The 20687-nt window shown below is 39.3% G+C and overlaps 1 protein-coding gene across 4 annotated transcripts in view; it reads right to left on the bottom strand.

The window, feature by feature from the left end:
- LOC109919612 (doublecortin domain-containing protein 2) overlaps window positions 1–20687 on the bottom strand; it is a 127251-nt gene that overhangs the window by 95664 nt on the left and 10900 nt on the right. For 2 of the 4 annotated variants that reach the window (XM_020519644.2, XM_048596455.1), the window contains exons 1-3: window positions 13055–13515; window positions 7865–7913; window positions 3361–3437 (exon numbers count right to left, since the gene is read on the bottom strand). In XM_020519644.2, coding sequence (XP_020375233.1) covers window positions 3361–3437; window positions 7865–7913; window positions 13055–13341 — 413 coding nt within the window. In that variant the 5' untranslated portion in view covers window positions 13342–13515. Of the gene's footprint in view, window positions 1–3360; window positions 3438–7864; window positions 7914–13054; window positions 13516–20687 lie in introns of those variants that run through there. The other 2 variants (XM_048596452.1, XM_048596453.1) reach the window with 2 other exon arrangements.

Here is a 20687-nt window from a genome sequence, read left to right as displayed (position 1 = left end):
CTATTTTCCATAAGTTTAGAGACATTCTGATCACTGCACAGTTTGAGGCATCTACCAACAACAACCCACTCAGCTACTTTCAAACATCCACCCAGCTTAGAGCAATTTGGACACAACGGTTCGCTGAGTGAAGTTTTGATTCCAGATCCAGTACAGATCAAGCAAAAGTATCACAAATGCTGATGCACTTAGTTAGAAGACAGACCATGGGATGGAACCCACCCCTGCTCAACTGGAGAGGGCTGTCACTGCCACACCTCATGTACCAAGTCAAAGGCAGAATTCTGACCCCAATTCCCTAGGACATTTGGACTAAGGTTCAGCAGGGTGTCACTGATGCACTTATGTGTGAGATTCAAACTAGGTACAGACTGGTACAGCCTGGTCTCACCATCTGTTGTGAAAGAGGATCTCAGACAGCTTCAACCGATTGATGAAGACATCAGACTGGAAACTCAACATCTACCGACTCGGCATCAGCTGGCGAGAGAGTCCAAACAGGCACAGAATCTGTCGAAATGCCAGAAAAGATTTAGGGATGGTGTCCTCCATTGTCTGGTTCATGATAAGTAGAGAAGCGAAGCAATTCATCCTTCCCGACAGTCCCAAGAGACATGTTTTGGTCACAGTTGGTTCATGACCAGCATTCCCACTAATTTTCTTCTTGGCTTTGCAGGCCTTCAAGGTCTGTGTGCAGCAGCGACTTCTGGAACCAATACTGAGTGCTATGTGGGAACGCTTTTCATGTCCAAGCAGGACCCCAAGTGATGGAAGAGTGACTGCCCTGACCAGAGAGCAGTATTACTGTCCCAAATAACTGTCAGTATTGATTACTACTGTTCAAATTGGGATTGCTGGTCACCAAGAGACCTCCAAAGGTCCTTATAATGGGTTTTATGGCTCTTGACTGCAGTAATAATAGGACTCAGCGTGCTGTGCTCATGGATGTCTTCACCAAGTGACACAGGTCATTCCCACCCATAAACAAAAGGCCTCATCTACAGCTAAAGTGTTAGTGCATGATTAGTTTGTCCATTTCAGTATTCCATGTTGGATTCACAGTGATTGGAGGGAAATCTTCAAGTGCAAGATGCCACAGGTGTTTTGCAAGGTCTATGGCATTGACTAGAGCCACACAACCCCACTATCATCCAGAAGGTAATAGACAGTGTGAACTGTTCAACTGATCTCTGCATGACCGTTTGCACACCTTGCCTCCTGAGAGTAAACAATGCGGCCTGAGTACTTTCCAGAGCTGGTTTATATTTATATCAACCCCCCCACACTCATCCATAGGCTTTTCGCTGCATTATCTCCTCTTTGGATGAGATACAGTCCTTCAGGTGAACCACCTCCTTGGGCTCACCACATCTGTTGGGGAGGGCCAGGTCAATGACAGGACAACTGAGTACCACACAAGGCCAAGCCAGGTTTTCAAAATGGAGTCCGAAAGCACTGGGAAATACTGAGAAGAAAGACGCAGTTCACAAAGCTGATAGGACTGATCTTCCAATTGGCACAGCGGTATTCCTCCAAAATCAGAATATCAGGGGTCTGAATAAGATACAGGATACATGTGACCTTGAATCCCACACAATCATCAAGCAGCTGAACACGCCCATGTTGATGAACTGATAGCTGGACAGCAACCTCAGGAAATGGTTAACTGGAGAGCACTTGTTTAAGACCAGAAGGTAGGTGGATGATGGGGAGGCAAGCAGCTGACTCAGTGGTGTTGGAGAATCTGAAGTGTCAGTGAGTGGAATGGATTTGAATCCTGATGTAGAATCCGAGAGTGAGCAGTGCATCGTGAATCCAGTGGTTGCATTCAGTTTGGGAAGGCCTGGATAAAGATGCATGGAGGACCTGCTGAGAGGCAGAAACCAAAATGACAGTTACTCAAGCCCTGACTGACCTAGAACCAACATGGGTGATCCACCAAAGCCTTGGAAGGTACCACTCAGATAAGAGCCTAAGAAGGTGTTCTGGAGAAATGCTGGATATCACCAAAACTCCCACCATTTGCCTGGAATGGTGGTGTAAGAAAAGAATGTTGCCACTAATATGAACTCTAACATTCTGGCCATCATGGCACAATTGAACCTGCTACTGTGTGTTTTATGTGGTTTCTGGGATGATAGGCCTGAAGCAGGGAAGTATCTAATGGGACCTTTAGCAGCAGGTGGCAACATTAATGCAAGGCACTGAGCAAAAGAGCTGAGCAGTTTGCTGGGACCCCCACCAGCAGGTAGCACCAATGAGGCCCTGTAACAGGAGCTGGCAAACAGAGTTCCACTGGGAAAAAGTATGCCTTCGGTGGAAGGAGGTCTGACAGAAAGGGAGAGTACATAGGCAAAGAATTCCTCAGCCCAAAGTAAGCTACAGGCTTTATTCCATGTAAAAAAAAATGTAAATAGTTCCTTGTTTGTCTTCAGTTCCCCTTACTGTTCATAATGGCCTGATGCCAGTGGAATAAAGAATCTCTGTGTCAGGATGTTTGAGCCCTCTGTGTTCAAGTCTCACTTTGCAGGGGGTAGTTTTGTCTTTGGATAATGGTGCAAAAGGACTGAAAGCTGATCAGTCCCCGCCTCCCCAGATTTTCATTTGGAAAGTTGAGAGACATATGACAGACAACTGGTTCAGTATAACTTGGCTTACACTATCACCCTACATCCAAGTCAACCACAGTACCTGATGTTTGTGTGACTATTGTACACTTCTGTACATCAAGTTTATCTGCATTCAGAACCTTTCCCACCGACTTCAGAACTTAGTACTGAGAACATGACAGCGCACTGTATTATCTGTTATATCATATGATGCAACAATTAACAACTAAGGTATCGATTTTAACATACATTTCACAATTATTTTAGTTTATACCTGCGGTATATATATATTATATATATACACACACATATATATTCATCTACATTTGTTTTAAAATCCATCAAACAAAATAAAGTGCAGGCAAAACAAGAATTAAAATAAATTGGATCCATTAAGCAGCTTTATAAACAGGAAATCACTTGTTTCAGTAAAACACAGCTGCCAATTTTCTTTGATCTCGCATCATTAAAATATTTATGAATTCACACCGCTGAGTATTGACAACAGTGCTGTATTTCCAGACCTAAGATGCTGCACACCACATCTGCCGCCTCTTCTTTCGATCAAAGGGCAAAATTTTAAAAAGAAATATTGCAAAGTTTCTCTCTCGGAAAAGCACTCCAACAGTTGTACATCAATTCTGTAAATTAAGAAAAAATCTGACTGGTACCTAATTTATGTGTGCCTCACCGAGAACCTGTAACCTTGTGTAGAAAAGGGTAACTATTCCAAACAAAAATGAATACTGACTTGATGGTACATGGTTCATAGTTGTATTTTCTCCATCGTGCAGAAACAAGAATTCGGCTGTGAACAACTGGACGAATCTAGAAAGATAGAGCAGAAGGTTAATGCATTTTGTGGTGTCCTTCAACTGTTTTAATTTGTTAACTAGTGTAAAGGCCTAATTGTTAGCATAATTTAATGCAAATTTATTCCAACGCCTCAAAACACTGTGGATACAAGAAAATTATATATTTGTCTCAGTGGAAGAGAATATATACAATTTAATCACACAAAAGACAGGATATCCAGGAAACCTTCAGCCTTCTTTAAAAATCCTCTTATCTTACAAAGCAATGCTCATGTCAGCAATAACCATAAGGTATCAAAACCAAGGCAAATGCTGTCCTGATGTGCAGGGACTGACGATCTTTTCGGTCATTAAGTTTGCTTGTTCACCAAATGTCAACATGGATGCAAGGATGGATAATTAAACTTGGCAGCCCAGGGTTGTGCTGGTGGTCAGAGCAACAGTGTTCCACAGAAGTGGTCACTCAGTCTACCCGGTCTCCCCAGTATACAGGAAATCACATTGTGAGCCATGAATACAGTCTATTAAACTGGAGGAAGTACAAGTGAGTTATTGATTCACTTAGAAGGAATGTCTGGGGCCTTGGACTGTAATGGGAAGAGGTGAAAGGGCAGGCTTTTCATCTTTTACGCTTATACAGGAAGGTGCCGTAGGAAGGGAGAAGTTGTCATAGGTGACTAGGTGACTACGTCAGAGTCAAATTCTGTACCTGATGTTTATGTGAATATTGTACCCTTTAATATATCAAGTTTATCTGCATTCAGAACCTTTCCCACTGACTTTAGAATTTAGTACTAAGAACATTGCAGCACACTTTATCATATGCTATATGTCATATGATGCAACAATTAATGACTAAGGTATCTATGTTAACGTACATTTCACAATTAAATGAACCGAGATCGGCTAGAGGGAACTGTTCTATGGAATGCAAAACGGGAAGAGCAGGGAACAATTTTTTTTGTGTGGCAGCATTGCGCTGGAGTAGTAAAAATGGTCTTTACTTGTTTTATTCTGGTTTCCTTTGCAATATTCCACATGCTCCCTTCACCTTCAATAGTAGTCCCGACAGGCATACTTTCCCCAATTCTGGGATCTCTCCCTAAAACCAGTTGCCATTATACCCATAGCTTTTCTATGACTGATAGAACAGTGAACTGAACTAAGGTCACAATGTAATTAAACTGTCAGTGAGTGATTACTGATATCAAAGAATAGATGAAGTGTCTTATTAAAATTCCTGTGCAAAATAGATGTGAACAGAATTAGCTTTTACTGCAACATTGTTTCCATTTTCAAAAGTGGCCACTGAAGAGACCTGAACAGTTCTATCTATGATTTTCTGGCCACACCAGTTAATAATTACACTGTAATCAATACATCTTTCAAGTATGAAAGTGATTAAATCAGATAGCAGGGGAGCATAATTATTAATGTTTCCATTTACAGAAAAAGATTAAAGTAAAAGATAGCGTATAATAAGCTGAAACATAATGAATTAATTCACTTAGCAAGAATGGTAAAACATATATACGACATTGCAGGATTTGATTTTTTTTACTTTTTTTTCTCCATTTAAGGAGATAACTAATACTGTACCATAATGACTTCTCAGTTTTGTCATTCAGCATGTTTAACAATATCATTATGCCGTTAAGCACAGCTCACCTATCTGGACTGAGGTGTTGCCTCAAAGTGAATAATAATCAAAACTTTAAAACAATGATGAAAATTGAACCTAAACAATAATGAATCTCTCGACAACATAATTTGTAGATTATAAATGTATATGGTCAGAACACACAAAAAACATTTTGTAAAGGAAACAGGAACACTGACTAATTTATGTAGGTATGCTATAGATCATGCATTGGAAATATATATTTGGGTCAACATCCTAACCACTAGTCTTCAACATTATAATAAGACTTTTGTATATTGATGGTGTTGCAGATAGGGTGAGAGAGAGTTACTGCAGTCTCTGTTCCCTACCGTCCTGCACATGTAGCTACTACTAAGGGTTTTAAGAGAAAGTTGTGAGTGTGTACATATTCAAGGGATGTGCCGTTACAGGAAAGGGTGCACTTTTACAAGTTATATATAAAAGGAAGAGTCCATTATGCATGTGACTGGCTCATCCAGCAAAACACAAGTTGTAGGCCTGATGAAGATAATGATTTCACTCCTGAAGTATAGTTTAGTTAAATTTGAAAGTCAACATCATATGAGAGAATTGTTTCAGGATTCTTTCAAAGAGACAGACTTTCTGAAGGCCTTGAGACTAATTACTTACTAGTGTTGTTACCAGACAATCAGATGTGGTATTAGTGAACTCAAAAAGGAACAGGCATGGAAACCTTATCATGTTATACTGTCCAGTACTAAGGCATAGATGTTACTACTGGTGCTGGATTTTTCTGAAGATAGCATTAAAGCTTAAAAGGGAGAAGACAAACTCACAAATTTGATTGAGTTTTTTTGTGGAAGTCACAAAAATGATTGATAAGGTCAGGTCAGTGGATGTTGTCTATATGGACTTTAGCATGGCCTTTGACAAGGTCCCTCGTGGCAGGCTCATACAAAAGGTGAAGTCACGTGGGACCCACTGTGAGCTGGTAAGATGGATACAGAACTGGCTTAGTCATAGAAGACAGACAGTAGCAGTGGAAAGGTGTTTTTCTGACTGGAGATCTGTGACCAGTGGGGTTCAGCAGGGGTCAGTGCTGGGACCCCCAGGTGTGTAATATATATAAATGATTTGGATGAAAATGTAGGTGGTCTGATTAGTAAGTTTGCAGATGACACAAAGATTGATAGTGAGGAGGATTTCCAAAGGATACAGCAGGATAGAGCTGGAGGTTGATAGGCTAGAGATTTGGGCAGAGAAATGACAGATGGAGTTTAATCTGGACAAATGCGAGGCGATGCATTTTAGAAGATCCAATGGAGGAGGGAAGTTTGGAGTAAATGGCAGGACCCTCAGCAGCATCAACATACAGAGCGATCTAAGCGTACATGTCCACAGTTTCCTGAAAGTGGCAACACAAGTGGATAAGATGGTCAAGAAGGCTTATAGCATGCTTGCCTTCATTGGTCGAGGTATATAGTGTAAAAATTGGCAAGTCATGCTGCAGCTGTGTCGAACTTCCGTTACGCCACATTTGGAATATTGTGTACAGTTCTGGTTGCCACACTACCAGAAGGAATTGGAGACTTTGGAGAGGTACAGAAACAGTTTACCAGAATGATGTCTGGTTTTGGGCGGGCTTTAACTATGAGGAAATATTGGATAAACTTGGTTTATTTTCATTTGAATGTTGAAGGATGGGGTTGTGACCTGATAGAAGTTTACAAAATTATGAGAGGAATGAATAGAACAGATAGTCAGAGTCTTTTTCCCAAGGTAGAAATATCAATTATTAGGGATCATGAGTTTAAGGTAAAAGAGGATAAGTTGAAAGGAGATGTTAAGGTTAATGATAAGTGGTGGTAAGTGCCTGGAGTGCACTGTCAGAGGAGGTGATGGAGGTGGATACAATAGCAACATTTAAGAGGCATCTTGACATCTTTATGAATTGGCAGGGAATAGAGGGATACGGATGGCGTAGAGGAAAAGGATTTTAGTTTAGAAAGACATCATGAGTCAATGTGCAGTGTTGGTGGGTTGAAGGGCCTGTTCCTGTGCTGTACTGTTCTTTGAGAACAATATGGCCGCCCTACCATGTGGCTTTGAATTGTTCCCTTTTCCAAACATGGTACTCATCTTGCGTTGACTAACTTCAGTTACTTTGAGCAGGCATTCACTCTTGTGGGGTGTGGTGGATGGGAAAGGGTTGTGATTTTTGTTTCAGAAGGTCTACTCAAGTCAAGAAATGTCTTTTGGATGATCTCAGGAGATGTGATTTTGACACCTCGTGGTCTGGAATGTATTTAAAAAATGTCAGTTTCAAGACCTTCTACATTGATTACAATTCTTATTTTAAAAGTGGACATGATTTTCTGGGGATGACAAATGCCAAAGGAACAATAATCCCTCGAGTCAATGGTAGCAGTTGCCCTCTCAGCTCTAAGTTAGAATTTTAACAGAAAGCTCCCACTTCAGAGGCTTGAGCACAGAAATAAAGCTGAGGAGTGAATGAGGAGTGCCACACTGTCAGATATGCCACACTGGAATCAGACATTAAACAGAGACTATATCTGACTTCATAATTAGTTGTCAAGTATCTTGTGGATTTATTTTGAAAAGCAGGAGTCTTCTGCACATCGACCTGGACAATATTTATCCCTCAGCAGTAAATTAGGTTAAATGTTCGCTATCGACCTGCTTTTTGTGGGAATTTGTTGCGATCAAAACAGCTGTTACTTTCCTAAGATACAATGAATACGTTTACAAAGTAGAATACATTGCAACAGGTAAAGACCACATGTGCAGAAACTCACCATTTCGTTTGTCTTTTTTTGTGGCTTCTTTGTTGTAATTTGCAAGTAACTGAGAAAAGAACAAGTGGCATTCTGTAAGATTCAACAGCATGGCACATTTAACTAAGTTTGAAACCAACAACAGTTTGGTATTTATTTTTACAAATATTGGTTATCTTTATTATTATTGTGGAAAAATGTATTATCCTGTCAAAAATATTTACTTGGATTACTTAGTTTGTCGCTAAATCAAAAATATTACATGTTCTATTTATGCTTTTTTTTAGTTTGCTGTTTACATGCATATAACCAGATCAACTTCATGATTTATTTTCAAAAAACTCCGTCTGACACAAGCACACCAATATATTCTAATTTATCAAACACTACAAGGCAATAAGTTTCTCTTAAATCACCTTCCAGAAGCCACATTTATCACCTTTCAAGCAGAGAACCAGCCTCATAGGTTTTGGCCTTTGCAATGAGAAAACAATAGCTTATCTTAACAGGGGTCCAACCTTCAGAGGAATTGCCAATAGCGTAAATTCAATTCTCCCACAGGATGAGGTCACCATGAAGGACTCTCCTCTCAACCTCTCCCCTTGCTTGAGGCGTGGCAACCCTCAGATTGAACCACTAACAATCATTTCTCTCTAATGAGAGAGCAACCATACGGTCTGGTAAGACTATGGTGACCTTCCCTTTTACCTGTTTTCAATCTGGTAGACCTAAGTAATTTTTCAGTTGTACAGCCTAATGCAATTCATCTGGGCCAAGAAGATATAAAAGGTGGAGAGTTCCATTGAGTTCCCTCTTATTCCTAGCATTTCACACGGAGGGCATTTATTTAACATAATAGGCAATGAAGCAATGATGACACAAGGCAGAAACATATTCATGTAGTGAGTGGTTAGGAACTGGAATGTACTGTCTGAAAGTGCAGCAGAGAAACATTTAATTGAGGCATTCAAGAAGGAATTGAATTACTATCTGAATAAAAACAATTCAGAGCTAAGAGGAGAAGGTGGGGATTGTCACAAAGTGAGTTGCTCCTTTTTAGAGCTAGCACAAATTTAATGAGCCAAATGGCCTCTCAGTGCTGTAATTATTCAATGATTCATTTTATGATTCTAAGCATTTCCCTTCATTTAGAGGAAGTAAAGTGGTTATATTCCGAGGGGCAGCGCTGTACAACAAACTTAAGTGTCCAGAATATCTCCCAGTCTTACTGCCTATCATAGGTGTCATGGGCGGGTCAGCAGAGTATTAACCTACTGGTGGTATCATGAATGTTCCTTCCAGGGTCAACAAGTCCTGGTTTGGGCCTTGAATCTGATGTTTCTGACTCAGAGATTGAGACACTGCCTACCAAACAGCAACAACTTCTGCGATCCATCAAAAATCAGTTGAGCTACTGCAGATAATTGAGGAATTTCAAGTGTAAATTACTTCCAAACACATCAATGAAATCAGTAAACAGTTTTCTATGCAGTTTTCAAAGTCACTTTCACAACTTTCAAATCAGGTTACTCAAAGATGGTTAACCAGATAAGGATTAACAACAAATTTTATGATAAATGTACTTTCAGCTATATCAATAAAATTGCATTACATGCTTTTGAATGTATCACAGAATATTTTTAGTGCAAATTTTTGTTGATAATACATGCTAAGAAGCTCACTAATTGCACTGCTTCATGGAAGCTTTTCTGCTTAATGATATTGAGGGGAATTTTGAGCAAAAAGTTTAATTCAGAATTGCAACATAATTCTGAGTGCAAATCACTGCTTACATCCATACATTCTGAGTGTGTCGATTAATTAAGGGCTTAAGTGGTCTAAGTGTATATGAGGGTACCTATCTTTTGGTCTAACAAGAACATTGTTTTAGAGTAAACAAGATGAGGCTTATTGCATCTCTGCAACTCTTTGTTGGCTTTAAGTATAGGTTCTACATTACAACAAAGACTGTTGGGATGACCTCACCTTATATCTGTGTCCTTCAATATGCCACTTTAGTCTTCCACTATGTCCTCATGTCATCATCACAGTGGTGGTGCTTATCGCAATTAATCATGTATTAATCCTTTCAGATCCATATGTAACATTATAATAGATAGGTGGTTGGCTTTGACCAGTGCGGACATAATGGGCCGAATGGCCGTTTGTGGTTCCCTCTACACTGGGGAGTTGAAACATAAACTAGGTGACTGTTTTGCAGAACACTTACATTCTGCATGTAAAAATGACTCCAAGCTTCCTGCTGCCCACCACTTCGTCACACCTCCCTGCTCCTGGCCAACATCTCCGTCTCGGGCTTGCTGCAATGTTCCAGCACAAGCTGCAAGACTGCATCTCATCTTCCACTTGGGGACGCTGCAGCCTTCAGGACTCAATATCAAGTTCAATAATTTTAGAACTTGAACACCTCCTTCCATGTCCGTTGCCCACTCCCACACTCAGGCACTGTTACAATACTGAAAAAGGGTCACTTTCTCTCCCCACATATGCAGCCAGACTTGCTAAGTTTTTGTTTCTGATTTCCAGCAACCGCAGATCGTTTTTTTTATTTCTGTCATGACATGGGCTGCTTTCAGCATAGTCAATCCATTTTCACTTACTAATGGTCCCAGTTATCAACTTTTTTCCTTTATTGATTAAGTATCAACTATTTCTTTGTCCAACTAACTTTCTTTCTCCCTCTCCCTGGGCTCCATCTCCATCTAGCCGCTCACTCCTTTCTGTCTCCCTGTCATCAGCATAAATAACACTTTTTCCTAGCTACTATCAGTTCTGAAGAAAGGTCACAGGACTCAAAACATTGACTCTGTTTTGTATCCACAGATGCTGCCACACCTGTTGAATTTCTAAAGCAATTTCTGTTTTGTTTCAGATCTTTAGCATCCACAGTTCTTCATTTTAATTTTTCCTTTTTCTGTGTTCTAAATCTCTATGATTCTATTCTCCCCAAACATTATTTCTATCGTAACTATCATTGTTATGTATTTGTTTATATAGTTAGATTAAGCTATTCTCTATCTATCACCCAAGCCTTGGACTTTAAAAATTCAGACAATCTCCTCAATTTCGCTATTCTCCTCAAAAGTGTTCTCTTCATATGTGGAGGTATGATAGTTTGCATGGAATGTCTTCTTGACAGTCTGAGATATAAGATTCTCTTCTGAACAGGAGCACCTTTAATCACTTATACTTCTTCAATGGAGGACGTCAGACCTGCCCTAGTTCAAAGCTGTTTGAACTTTGGCGGTTAATTCTTTGTGGTCTTCAATATGAAACAGTGAACTTTTATTCTCAATTTGCCTGTGTATCTGTGCTGAAGTAGACAGACTTATTACATCAAATTATTAATTAGTTTGGACTCTGTCATTCACCCGCAGCAACTGAAATATTGGTGAAACCACGTTGTGTATTTCTTCAATTATGTAATTTGAAGATTCCCCCTTGTTTGGTACAACATCCATGATGTTTGTTACATCCATACTGTTTGTTAAGGATTCCGCTTTAGAAAGTAGTGAGATCACATATTCACCTTTAGCTTGTGCCTTTCCAGACACTTCAGCATTTAGTGTGTCACTAGGGTTTGTCATAACACTTATTCAATGTGTTGTGTTGCCAGCTGACTCCTTTCAGTTTAAGATGCTTCAACTGGCTCAAGCACCATATATTCTTTAGCTGCAGTCACTTTGTTTGCTTTTCTTCTCCAAATTTGTTGGCACTTGGATTCTGAACTCTCTACAGTTTTGAAAGCAGTGGAAAACATTTCCGCCAAGCCAATATAATTACAGCTTTCCATCTCATTGATAGTTTAAAACAAAATTCTTATTATTAACCTCAGAGGATGCTGCTCTTTGCTTAGATTCCATCTTGAACTTACAAAGCCCTGTAAAATTTTCTATTGGCTGTTCCTTGAGCTTTTATTTTTAAACCCTCGCAAGTTATGTATCAGACTGAGAGCCATACATGTCTTTCTAGTCAGGAGTGAGAATTCCTGGTTACGAAACACATACATGCATATTATGAGATAGTTGGAACTGCAGATGCTGGAGAATCTGAGATAGCAAGGTGTAGAGCTGGATGAACACAGCAGGTCAAGCAGCATCAGAGGAATAGGAAAGCTGATGTTTCGGGCCTAGACCCTTAGGCCCGAAACGTCAGCTTTCCTGCTCCTCTGATGCTGCTTGGCCTGCTGTATTCAACCAGCTCTACACCTTGTTATCTCATGCATATTATGACTTTCCATAAGCCCTTCTGGTGTAAGTAGCAAACTTAGAAAATTCAAACGTACCTGTTTATAATCAGTTGCAAACAAATCTCTGTCATAATCATGTTTTTACAAACTTACATCAATAAATATGTAAAAAAACTTTTAAATCATTTCCATTCATGGGTTAATTAAAATTGATATTAAAACACAGAAATCCTTTATTATATTGTTCCTGCTATTTTAGGAGAAAAGCATTTAGAATACAAGTTCTCATTACTGAAGGTGGGATTTATTGAATTCCTCCTTGGGATGTGAACATCACTGACATTTATTGCCTATCACAAATTGCCCTTGTCTCCCAGCCTGTAAAGACTGATTAATTATCAACTAATCTTAAGTAGTGATTTCACGACAGACTGAATCAGTGGTAGTAAATTCTATGTTAAGAATGCAATGGTAAATTTCCAATCACCATTTTAAAGTGCCACACATGCTATTCCTGTGGGCACAGCAGGGTTATAATTGAAATTTATGTTGGTATTTATATCTGTTGATTCTGTAAAATCCTGGTAATATAGGAATAGTATTGGTTGTTAATAGTGAAATTGTAAATTTTCAAATGTTTATAGCTAACAGCTTACCACTCATACATACCCGATAGAATGTATTAATACATTTTTAAATGAACCTATAACTAAGTTCTTAATTATATATATGGTATATATTTTGGCTCTTTCGACATCTGATTTAATTAAGTTTTTTGATTTATTTATTGTCATGTGTATCCTGTTCCAAAATGCAGTAAAAAGTGTTGTAAAGTACATGGCAGTGTATTAGCAAATAACATGTTGTGGCATCAAAAAGGACAAGAAATAGATTAAAATAATGCACAGGAACTGTTCAATATTCTCACCAATTATGAATTTATAAAGCACAATGATCGAATGCTCACCACAACAGTTTTAATATTACAATGTAGTACTCACTCCAGCGTTTTAAACTTTTCCACTCCTGCCGCTACATAGCTGCCTCCATTCTCCAGATCATCCAGATCAAAGACTCTGTGTCCCTCCTTAGGGGTGTAGATGTTTCTGACAGCCCCAAAGGGTGCATTAATACCCTTGGTGACCTGGTTAAGGAAAGTGTCAAAGGTGGAGACTTGTTTGTTGATGAGAAACCTTCTGCCAGTGAAGAACGGATCCCCATTTCGGTAAACTATCACACTCTTAGCTGCCGGTAGCTGAAGAGGAGCTCCTCTTGATGAAGTGGCCATGCCCTTTAATAACAATAACAATCATAACAATGATGCTGGAAAGATCCACAGTTACTTTCATTCACGATCGCTGAGTTTAGTGTGGACCATCAGGATTCTGACTTCTCCATGAGGTTGCAAAGTGAAATTGCATGCAAAATGGAGCCAATCAGCTTGTTTGTCTGCTACCTCAGTTTCAACCTCACCTCGACAACTGGAGCCAGCAATCACTGAACCAAAAAAGGTAACCTGCCCTGCTTGGAAGGAAAATTTGTAACCTTGAAATAAGACAACACAAACCACCTTAGCTGAAGAAAACATTCCAGGTCAAACTAAATCGGGTTAATGATTGTACATCAAATATCACTTCAAAGCAATGAACTTGAATGGTTACCGTAGTATTACAACAAAAAGCAATAATGAGCAAGAAAAAGCACCTTTCAGAAATGCTAATAAACACAATCTCCACATACTCGGCATGTTTTGGCAGTTGTTTGCATCAATGTGCATTAGCAATGAAGCAAGCACATTATAACAACTCGTGTTTATGTTACAATTTTAGTGAAGTTAACACTGCAACAAACAGCTCAAGGAAGTATTTGAGGACATAATTGAAGAGGTTAGTTATGTAGAGACTACCGCAGGTTGGGAGAGAGACTGTAGACAGACAGCATAAGAGGGGAATCCATTGGACATTAGTTGCAGAATGCAGAGTCAAGGTTCATATGATGGTCGGAAATGGAGGTTACATTACTGTGGCAAGGAAAGGCATGAGAGATCAGAGTCAAAGGAGTAGATGGCAGAGCTATACAGCTGGATAAAGTAAACAAATTAATTAAGTCAGGATATGTAAACACAGTTGGAGAGTCGGAAGCCAATACAGTACAGTGAAGACATATGTATAAGGTGAGCATGGCTCTTGACAGGATAATGTTCAAGAATAGTGCTTTGGAAGGATTGGACTTTGTACAGGAATGCAGCTAGTGAAGCCTAAAGTGATGGAGGTACGGCTGTGTGTGTGAAAACATTTACATATTGTCAAAAATGATACATGCAAAGCCTCATAATTCTGGATAAATAGATAATGTGGTGAAACCTCTGGAGGGTTTTCTCTTCAGTTGCGAAGTCAGTTAATCACCAGACTGCAGCATAAAATGATCATCAGCTGAGGCATCCATACCTATGAGTCAAGAACTCTTTCACATCAAAAGTACAATCTGAAATATAAGCTGTTGTTAGTACCATTGTTAGTTAACCTAAAGGATAAGAAATAAATAGCAGCGAGTAATAGGGTTGCGATGCAACAAGAAACTGAGTCTTCTCTAATGTTGACTATAATATCCCCCTTATCTGTTTGAAGGTATTGTACAGTCTCAGCTTCTTGTTTGGCTCTGTCAAATCAGAGAATTTGGAGAATCAGAGAATCAGGACCATGGTTTCAACTGAAAATGAATCTTCTCTGTAGATACATGAATGTGTCAATTCTGAATACATGACCCTGGACTCAAGATCACCATCTCTTGTATATCTTTTAACAAGACTGTTAAAAGATATACACGAGATGGGCTTTTTACGGTTGAGTTTGTGGCTACTGGTCATACAGAGCAGCATTGTATCCGCTATAGGGGATCAGGGATCTATGTTAACAGGGAGAACGTGTGAAGAATCCTTTCTGAGATATGCCAGTTAGGGGTGGAGGGAGTTTTTAAACTAGAAAACCTGGAAGGTTTGGATCAGGTGGAAGAACGAATATACTCAAATCTCAAACACACCCACTTTCAATTTAAACAGAGGTAGATTGGCAGGGGTTGATGGTGGGTATGATGGCAGTTAACCAAACCATTGCCAGGGGATGAGTTGCTTATTTAAACAACTAATAAGGCTGCGTGTCTGTTGATTTTCATCTCTTCCAGTCTTAATGCCAGCTGGCTAGGCATCTAGAAATTTAACAGCTAAAGGAAGGTCAGCAGTACTGAATGAAACAGATGGAGTCATGGAGCCATGCAGCTCAGAAATAGATCCTTCGGTCCCACTCATCCACGCCGACCAGGTTTCCCTAATTAAACTAGTCCCGTTTGCCTGCATTTGGCCCCCTATCCCTCTCAAACTTTCCTTTTCATGTACTTGTCCAAATGTCTTTTACATGTTGTAACTGTACCATTGTCTACCATGTCCTCTGGCAGTTCATTCCACATACGAACCACCCTCTGTGTGAAAATGTTGCCCCTCAGGTCCCTTTTAAATCTTTCTCCTCTCACCTTAAAATTATGCCCTCTAGTTTTGAACTCCCCTACCCTGGGGAAAAGACCTTTGCTATTCATCTTTGCTATGCCTCTTGTAGATTTTATAAACCTCTATAAGGTCAACCCTCAACCTCCTACACATCAAGGAAACAAGTCCCAGCCTAACCATCCTCTCCATATAACTCAATCCCTGCAGTCCCGGCATCATCCTTATAAATCTTTTCTGCACCCTGTCCAATTTAATAATATCCTTCTTATAGCAGGGCAACCAGAACTCTACACAGTACTCCAAAAGTGACCTCACCAATGACCTGTACAACTGCAACATGATGTCCCAACTCCTACATTCAATGCTCTGACTAATGAAGGAGGATCAGTGATGCTTTCCAGCAAGCCCCTCAAGAAAACCTAATTACCTTTCCAGCAATAGAATCTCCACCCTCCCTCTGAAATAGTGTCCTCCCAATATCATCCATGGCTTCCATACAATCTTTGCAGCCCTGCCCCAGTCACCGCACCCCAGCCCCTGACTTTTCCAGTCTCTCCACAACCTTTTCCCTTCCTCTCTGATCTCTCCAATCTCTCATATTCCCCCAGCTAGTCAATGTCTGCTCTAACCCTAATTTGCATGTTTCAGACCTACTACTGGTAGTGGCCAGAAAGCAATGACAAAAAAATGGTAATCAGGCAGCTCTATTGATTTCAGTAGGACCTGAGAGTCATCTGCTCCTCAGTATTTCCCTAACACAGAGGTGCCTCCCCATCTGAACTCCTTCCTCGTCTTCCCGTTACTAACACTCCAGAGAATCTGAAACAGGTAAGGAAAACTGGAATAGTTAATTCAAAGCTAAATCATGTTGAGAGAAAATGAGAGGATCAAAGAAGTGTAAAGAGACATGCAAAAGAAATTGAAAGACAAATAAATGTTTAATTTTAAAATCTTAGTTGTTTTGTGCTTAACAATAATTAATGTCTGAAGGATTGAAACTCCACACTTACAAAAATTTACTTTTAGTGACAAGAGGTTTTTTTGGCAGTAATTAAGAGGTAGCACACCACTTAAAAAATTAATAGTCTGTTCAGTGTGTATCTAAAATGCAAGTATAACTTCATATCATTTCATAATATTTCAATATTGGATCTCTCAGCAAGACTCCATGGTGACAGTGTTTCTGGAAAAACAGGGTAATTCAAACATCAACTTCTGATTTCTACACTTATCTGCATATGTACAATCATCAGAAGCTGCTATCCAAACTGTTTTTCAGTAACAGTGTGCATTGATGCCCTCATTTTCATTTTTACCACCAAATCTGTGCAATTACTCATAAGGCAATTTAAAAGATTGTCATCCCACATTGGCGAAAGACCTGGGTGGGTGTGCAATTTTGTAAAATTTGATCTTGTACATTTGTTACTATTATTCATTTCTAATGGCATATATGTGTCTTCAAATAATTCTTGTGTCAATGTTTCCACTATAATTGTCTATCTCTGTGTTCAAATTGACAACAGTCTTTCCAATTAATTGCACTATAATTGCACGTCTCACTAGCGACAGCACTGTAACATCCTGAAAAGATTTTCACCTTCACAATAAAAGTGTCCACAAGGTCAAAATCAACTTTACCACAAAAATACTAAAAGGTCAAAAATCAACTTTACTTCTGTCCTGTCAAAGTTGTTATAACATTTGACCTGTGTACATAACATAGACAAAACAAAATGTAACTATTATAATGAAATCAATGTATAACTATAAGGACTGCACTGGAATGCATTTATTCACTGGTTGAGTTATCTCCCAACTTCTGAAACTGTTTTGCCTCAAGTTTACATTATTTTCCCTGTGCACTACCAGCGGAGATTTACTCGTTATATATTAGTGTAAATAAATTGCATGTGTTTGACATCCTAAGCAGTCAATGAAAAATGACACAGTGTTAGAAAATAATCTACCTAGAGAAGCTGCCTGCTGGACTGAATTAGATACTTGCTTTTCACTTCAGTGATCTGAGTTCAAATTTAATACAGATTTATGAGATAAAAGTTTTCTCTATTTGTCAGCTATAAACGCGCAAAATAAAATGACTGTAACATTCTGGGTCCAATTCGCTGTGTACCCAATATTAATTAATATCAATAATGTGGAAAAGCCAATGAGTAGCATGGGAATGAAAAAAGAATTTCCATCAGTTGAACAGAAATTAGGCACAATATTTGCCAGATCACAAAATCTGTACTCTGCATCTAACATGATGAGAATGTGCTCCAGAAGAGATTTAGCCCATAAATCAAACGTGTCTCACCTTGATGACCACAAACAAAAGAAAAATCACTCAGTGAAATTATTACAATCAATCTCATAATCTGCATTGCCTTACAGCACATGTTCCAACAAAGTAAGATTTAATGCTTTCTCCCCCAGGGGAAGCAAGGATCTCAGTTGTGAAATCAATCTCCAGACGTCTGCAAACCTCATGTTCAAAAGCAATCTTACATCTAGTTGCTTGATGGTCTTCATCAAACTGCTTTTTCACACCCTTTCCTAAAATGTTGAGGTTTAATCAATTTATTAGTGATTCCAAAAATGGAAGTCCACCTCCTTAACCTCATTTCCATTATCTGCCTGGTCGTCTGCCATACCAAACATGACTTCCTTGCTGTCCAAATCGTCCTTGCTGAGCAGATATCCTGAATAAATCTAATCCCATTTGCCAGTATTTTTGGCCCATATCCTTCGAACTCCTTCCTATTCATATACTCATCCAGATGCTTTTTAAATGTTAGAATTGTACCGGCCTCTATCACTTCCTCTGGCAGCTCATTTCATACACACACTACCCTCTGCATGAAAATGTTGCCTCTTAGGTCCATTTTACATCTTTCCACTCTCACCTTAAACCTATACTGTCTAGTTTTGGACTCCCAGACCCTGGGGAAAAGACCTTGTCTTTTCACCCTACCCATGCCCCTCATGATTTTATAAACTTCTATAAGGTCACCCCTCAGCCTCCAACGCTCCAGGAAAAATAGCCCCAGTGTATTCATCCTTTCCCTATAGCTCAAACACTCCAACCTTGGCAATATCCTCATAAATCTTTTCTGAATCCTTTCAAGTTTCACAACATCCTTCCTATAGGACAATAGGTCAAAATCCTGAAACTCCATTCCTAACAGAACTGTGGGTGTCGTACACCTCAAGGTCTACAGCAGTTCAAGAAGGTAACTCACCATCACCTTCCCCAGGATAATCAGGGATGGGTAATAAATGGCATAGCCAGCAACATCCACATCCTATGAACAAATTAAAAAAAGACCATGGGAAGATGTGTCTACCAAATGGAGACAGATTTTAATTAATTTCAATGTCAGGCAGAATTATTCACATTTGTGTCATTAATTGTTCTGGGGGATTTTATAGTTATATTGTTCAGTAATCATATATTAATTGCTATAATTAATTTTTTGGAGTAGTTGAGGAAAGTTGTGAGGCAGCAATGGTGAAATGTTTAGAGATTTCCATGGCTTAGAGCTGAGACAGCTGAACATTCAACTATCAATGGCGAGGTAAGGATATGCGAGGATGCACAACAACCATGAACTGGAAGAACACTGAGTTCTTAAAGGATTGTCAGGTTGAAGAGAGCAACAGAGACATGGAGAGATGAAGACATGGAGCAGTTTGAATAGCAGGAAGAGAACTTTAAATTAGACATGTTGCAGGACCAGGAGCCAAAGTAAATCAGTGAGTACTGAGGTGAAGAATAAACAGGACTTAATGCAAGTTGAAAGCAAGTGAAATGAGCATTAAAATTTTGGATGAGTTGGATGTTAAAACGCTTGCATGATTACACAGGTACTTATTTTCACATTGCTTTTCATATTCAAATTTTGATGCAAAAGCATTTTCTTAAAAATTCATTCTTGGGATGTGGGCATTGCTGCCTAGGCCAGCATTTACTGCACATCCCTCATTGCCAAAAGGATGGTTAAAAGTCAATCACATTGCTGTGGGTCTGGAGTCACATGTAGGCTTGGATAAGGTAAGAATTGCAGATTTCCTTCTCTAAAGGACATTTGTGAACCAGATGGATTTTTGCGGTAATCCATAGTTATGGTCATGTTTATCTTAATATCCAAGTTATTTCTGATTTATTTTTCCGATAAAAGTCTGCCGACACAACTTCCTTAAACAAGAGGAAAAGTCTTACACTTATTTCCATTCCTACAATAATGGCACTAAGAATGTTACAAGATGTAAAAAGAAACTAACCCAGGTAACTGATGCTTCAATTTCAATGATGCCAAAAGCAGTAGGAAATTAAGAGTATTTGGTTTACAAAAGGGTCAGCTTCACATAGGATGAAGCATATTCTTGTCTGTGGAATGTTACTTACTGTCAGAAGCGTATGCTTGCTGTGGAAGTATTTGAATCAAGATTCCCATTTTTAACCAATGTCACTTTTTTCCGTTGATCCTTATTTTATTTTGCGTCTTGTGCAAAGGCACCTGATCTCAGCTTACTAGTGGTTATCTTCTCAAGGATAGGCCCTCTGCTCATTTCTCCACCTCTTCCGGTCCTGCACTCTTTTCTTTAGATGCTCTGCTTAGTAATTCCCCACGAAAGGATCACTGTTATATAATGCTTCGTAAGCACCTACTCATATCCATACAGTATGCGGGATCTCAATGCACCATTCTAGCATGTTGACCTTGGAACTATACTCTTGTAAAAGACAAAAATATGTCAGTTGTTTGTTGAAATGGCATGAAGTAGTGGAACATGTTTCCAATTTGAGTTGCATCCTCATGGGGAGTCAAAGAAAATTTAGGACAGATGCATCAGAACTGCTCTCATATGCCTCTTGGTGGCCACCTTTCCAGACTTAAAGTGGCAGCAATAATAGATTGCTTGCTGAGCCAAGGCAAGTTGTATTGAACATTGAGTACACCCGCACAGGGGGAAAACTCAACAAAATAATATCAACTTTTAATTAAAAATTGAAATCAATGGTTTATTTAAAGCTGAGACAACAAGGTGCAGGGCTGGATGAACACAGCAGGCCAAGCAGCATCATAGGAGCAGAGAGGCTGACGTTTCGGGCCTAGACCCTTCATCAG

This window comes from Rhincodon typus, chromosome 5, assembly GCF_021869965.1.
Source record: "Rhincodon typus isolate 14 chromosome 5, sRhiTyp1.1, whole genome shotgun sequence".
Classification (NCBI taxonomy): domain Eukaryota; kingdom Metazoa; phylum Chordata; class Chondrichthyes; order Orectolobiformes; family Rhincodontidae; genus Rhincodon; species Rhincodon typus.
Note: the sequence above shows the minus strand (reverse complement) of the source record. Positions and strands in the feature narration are given on the sequence as shown.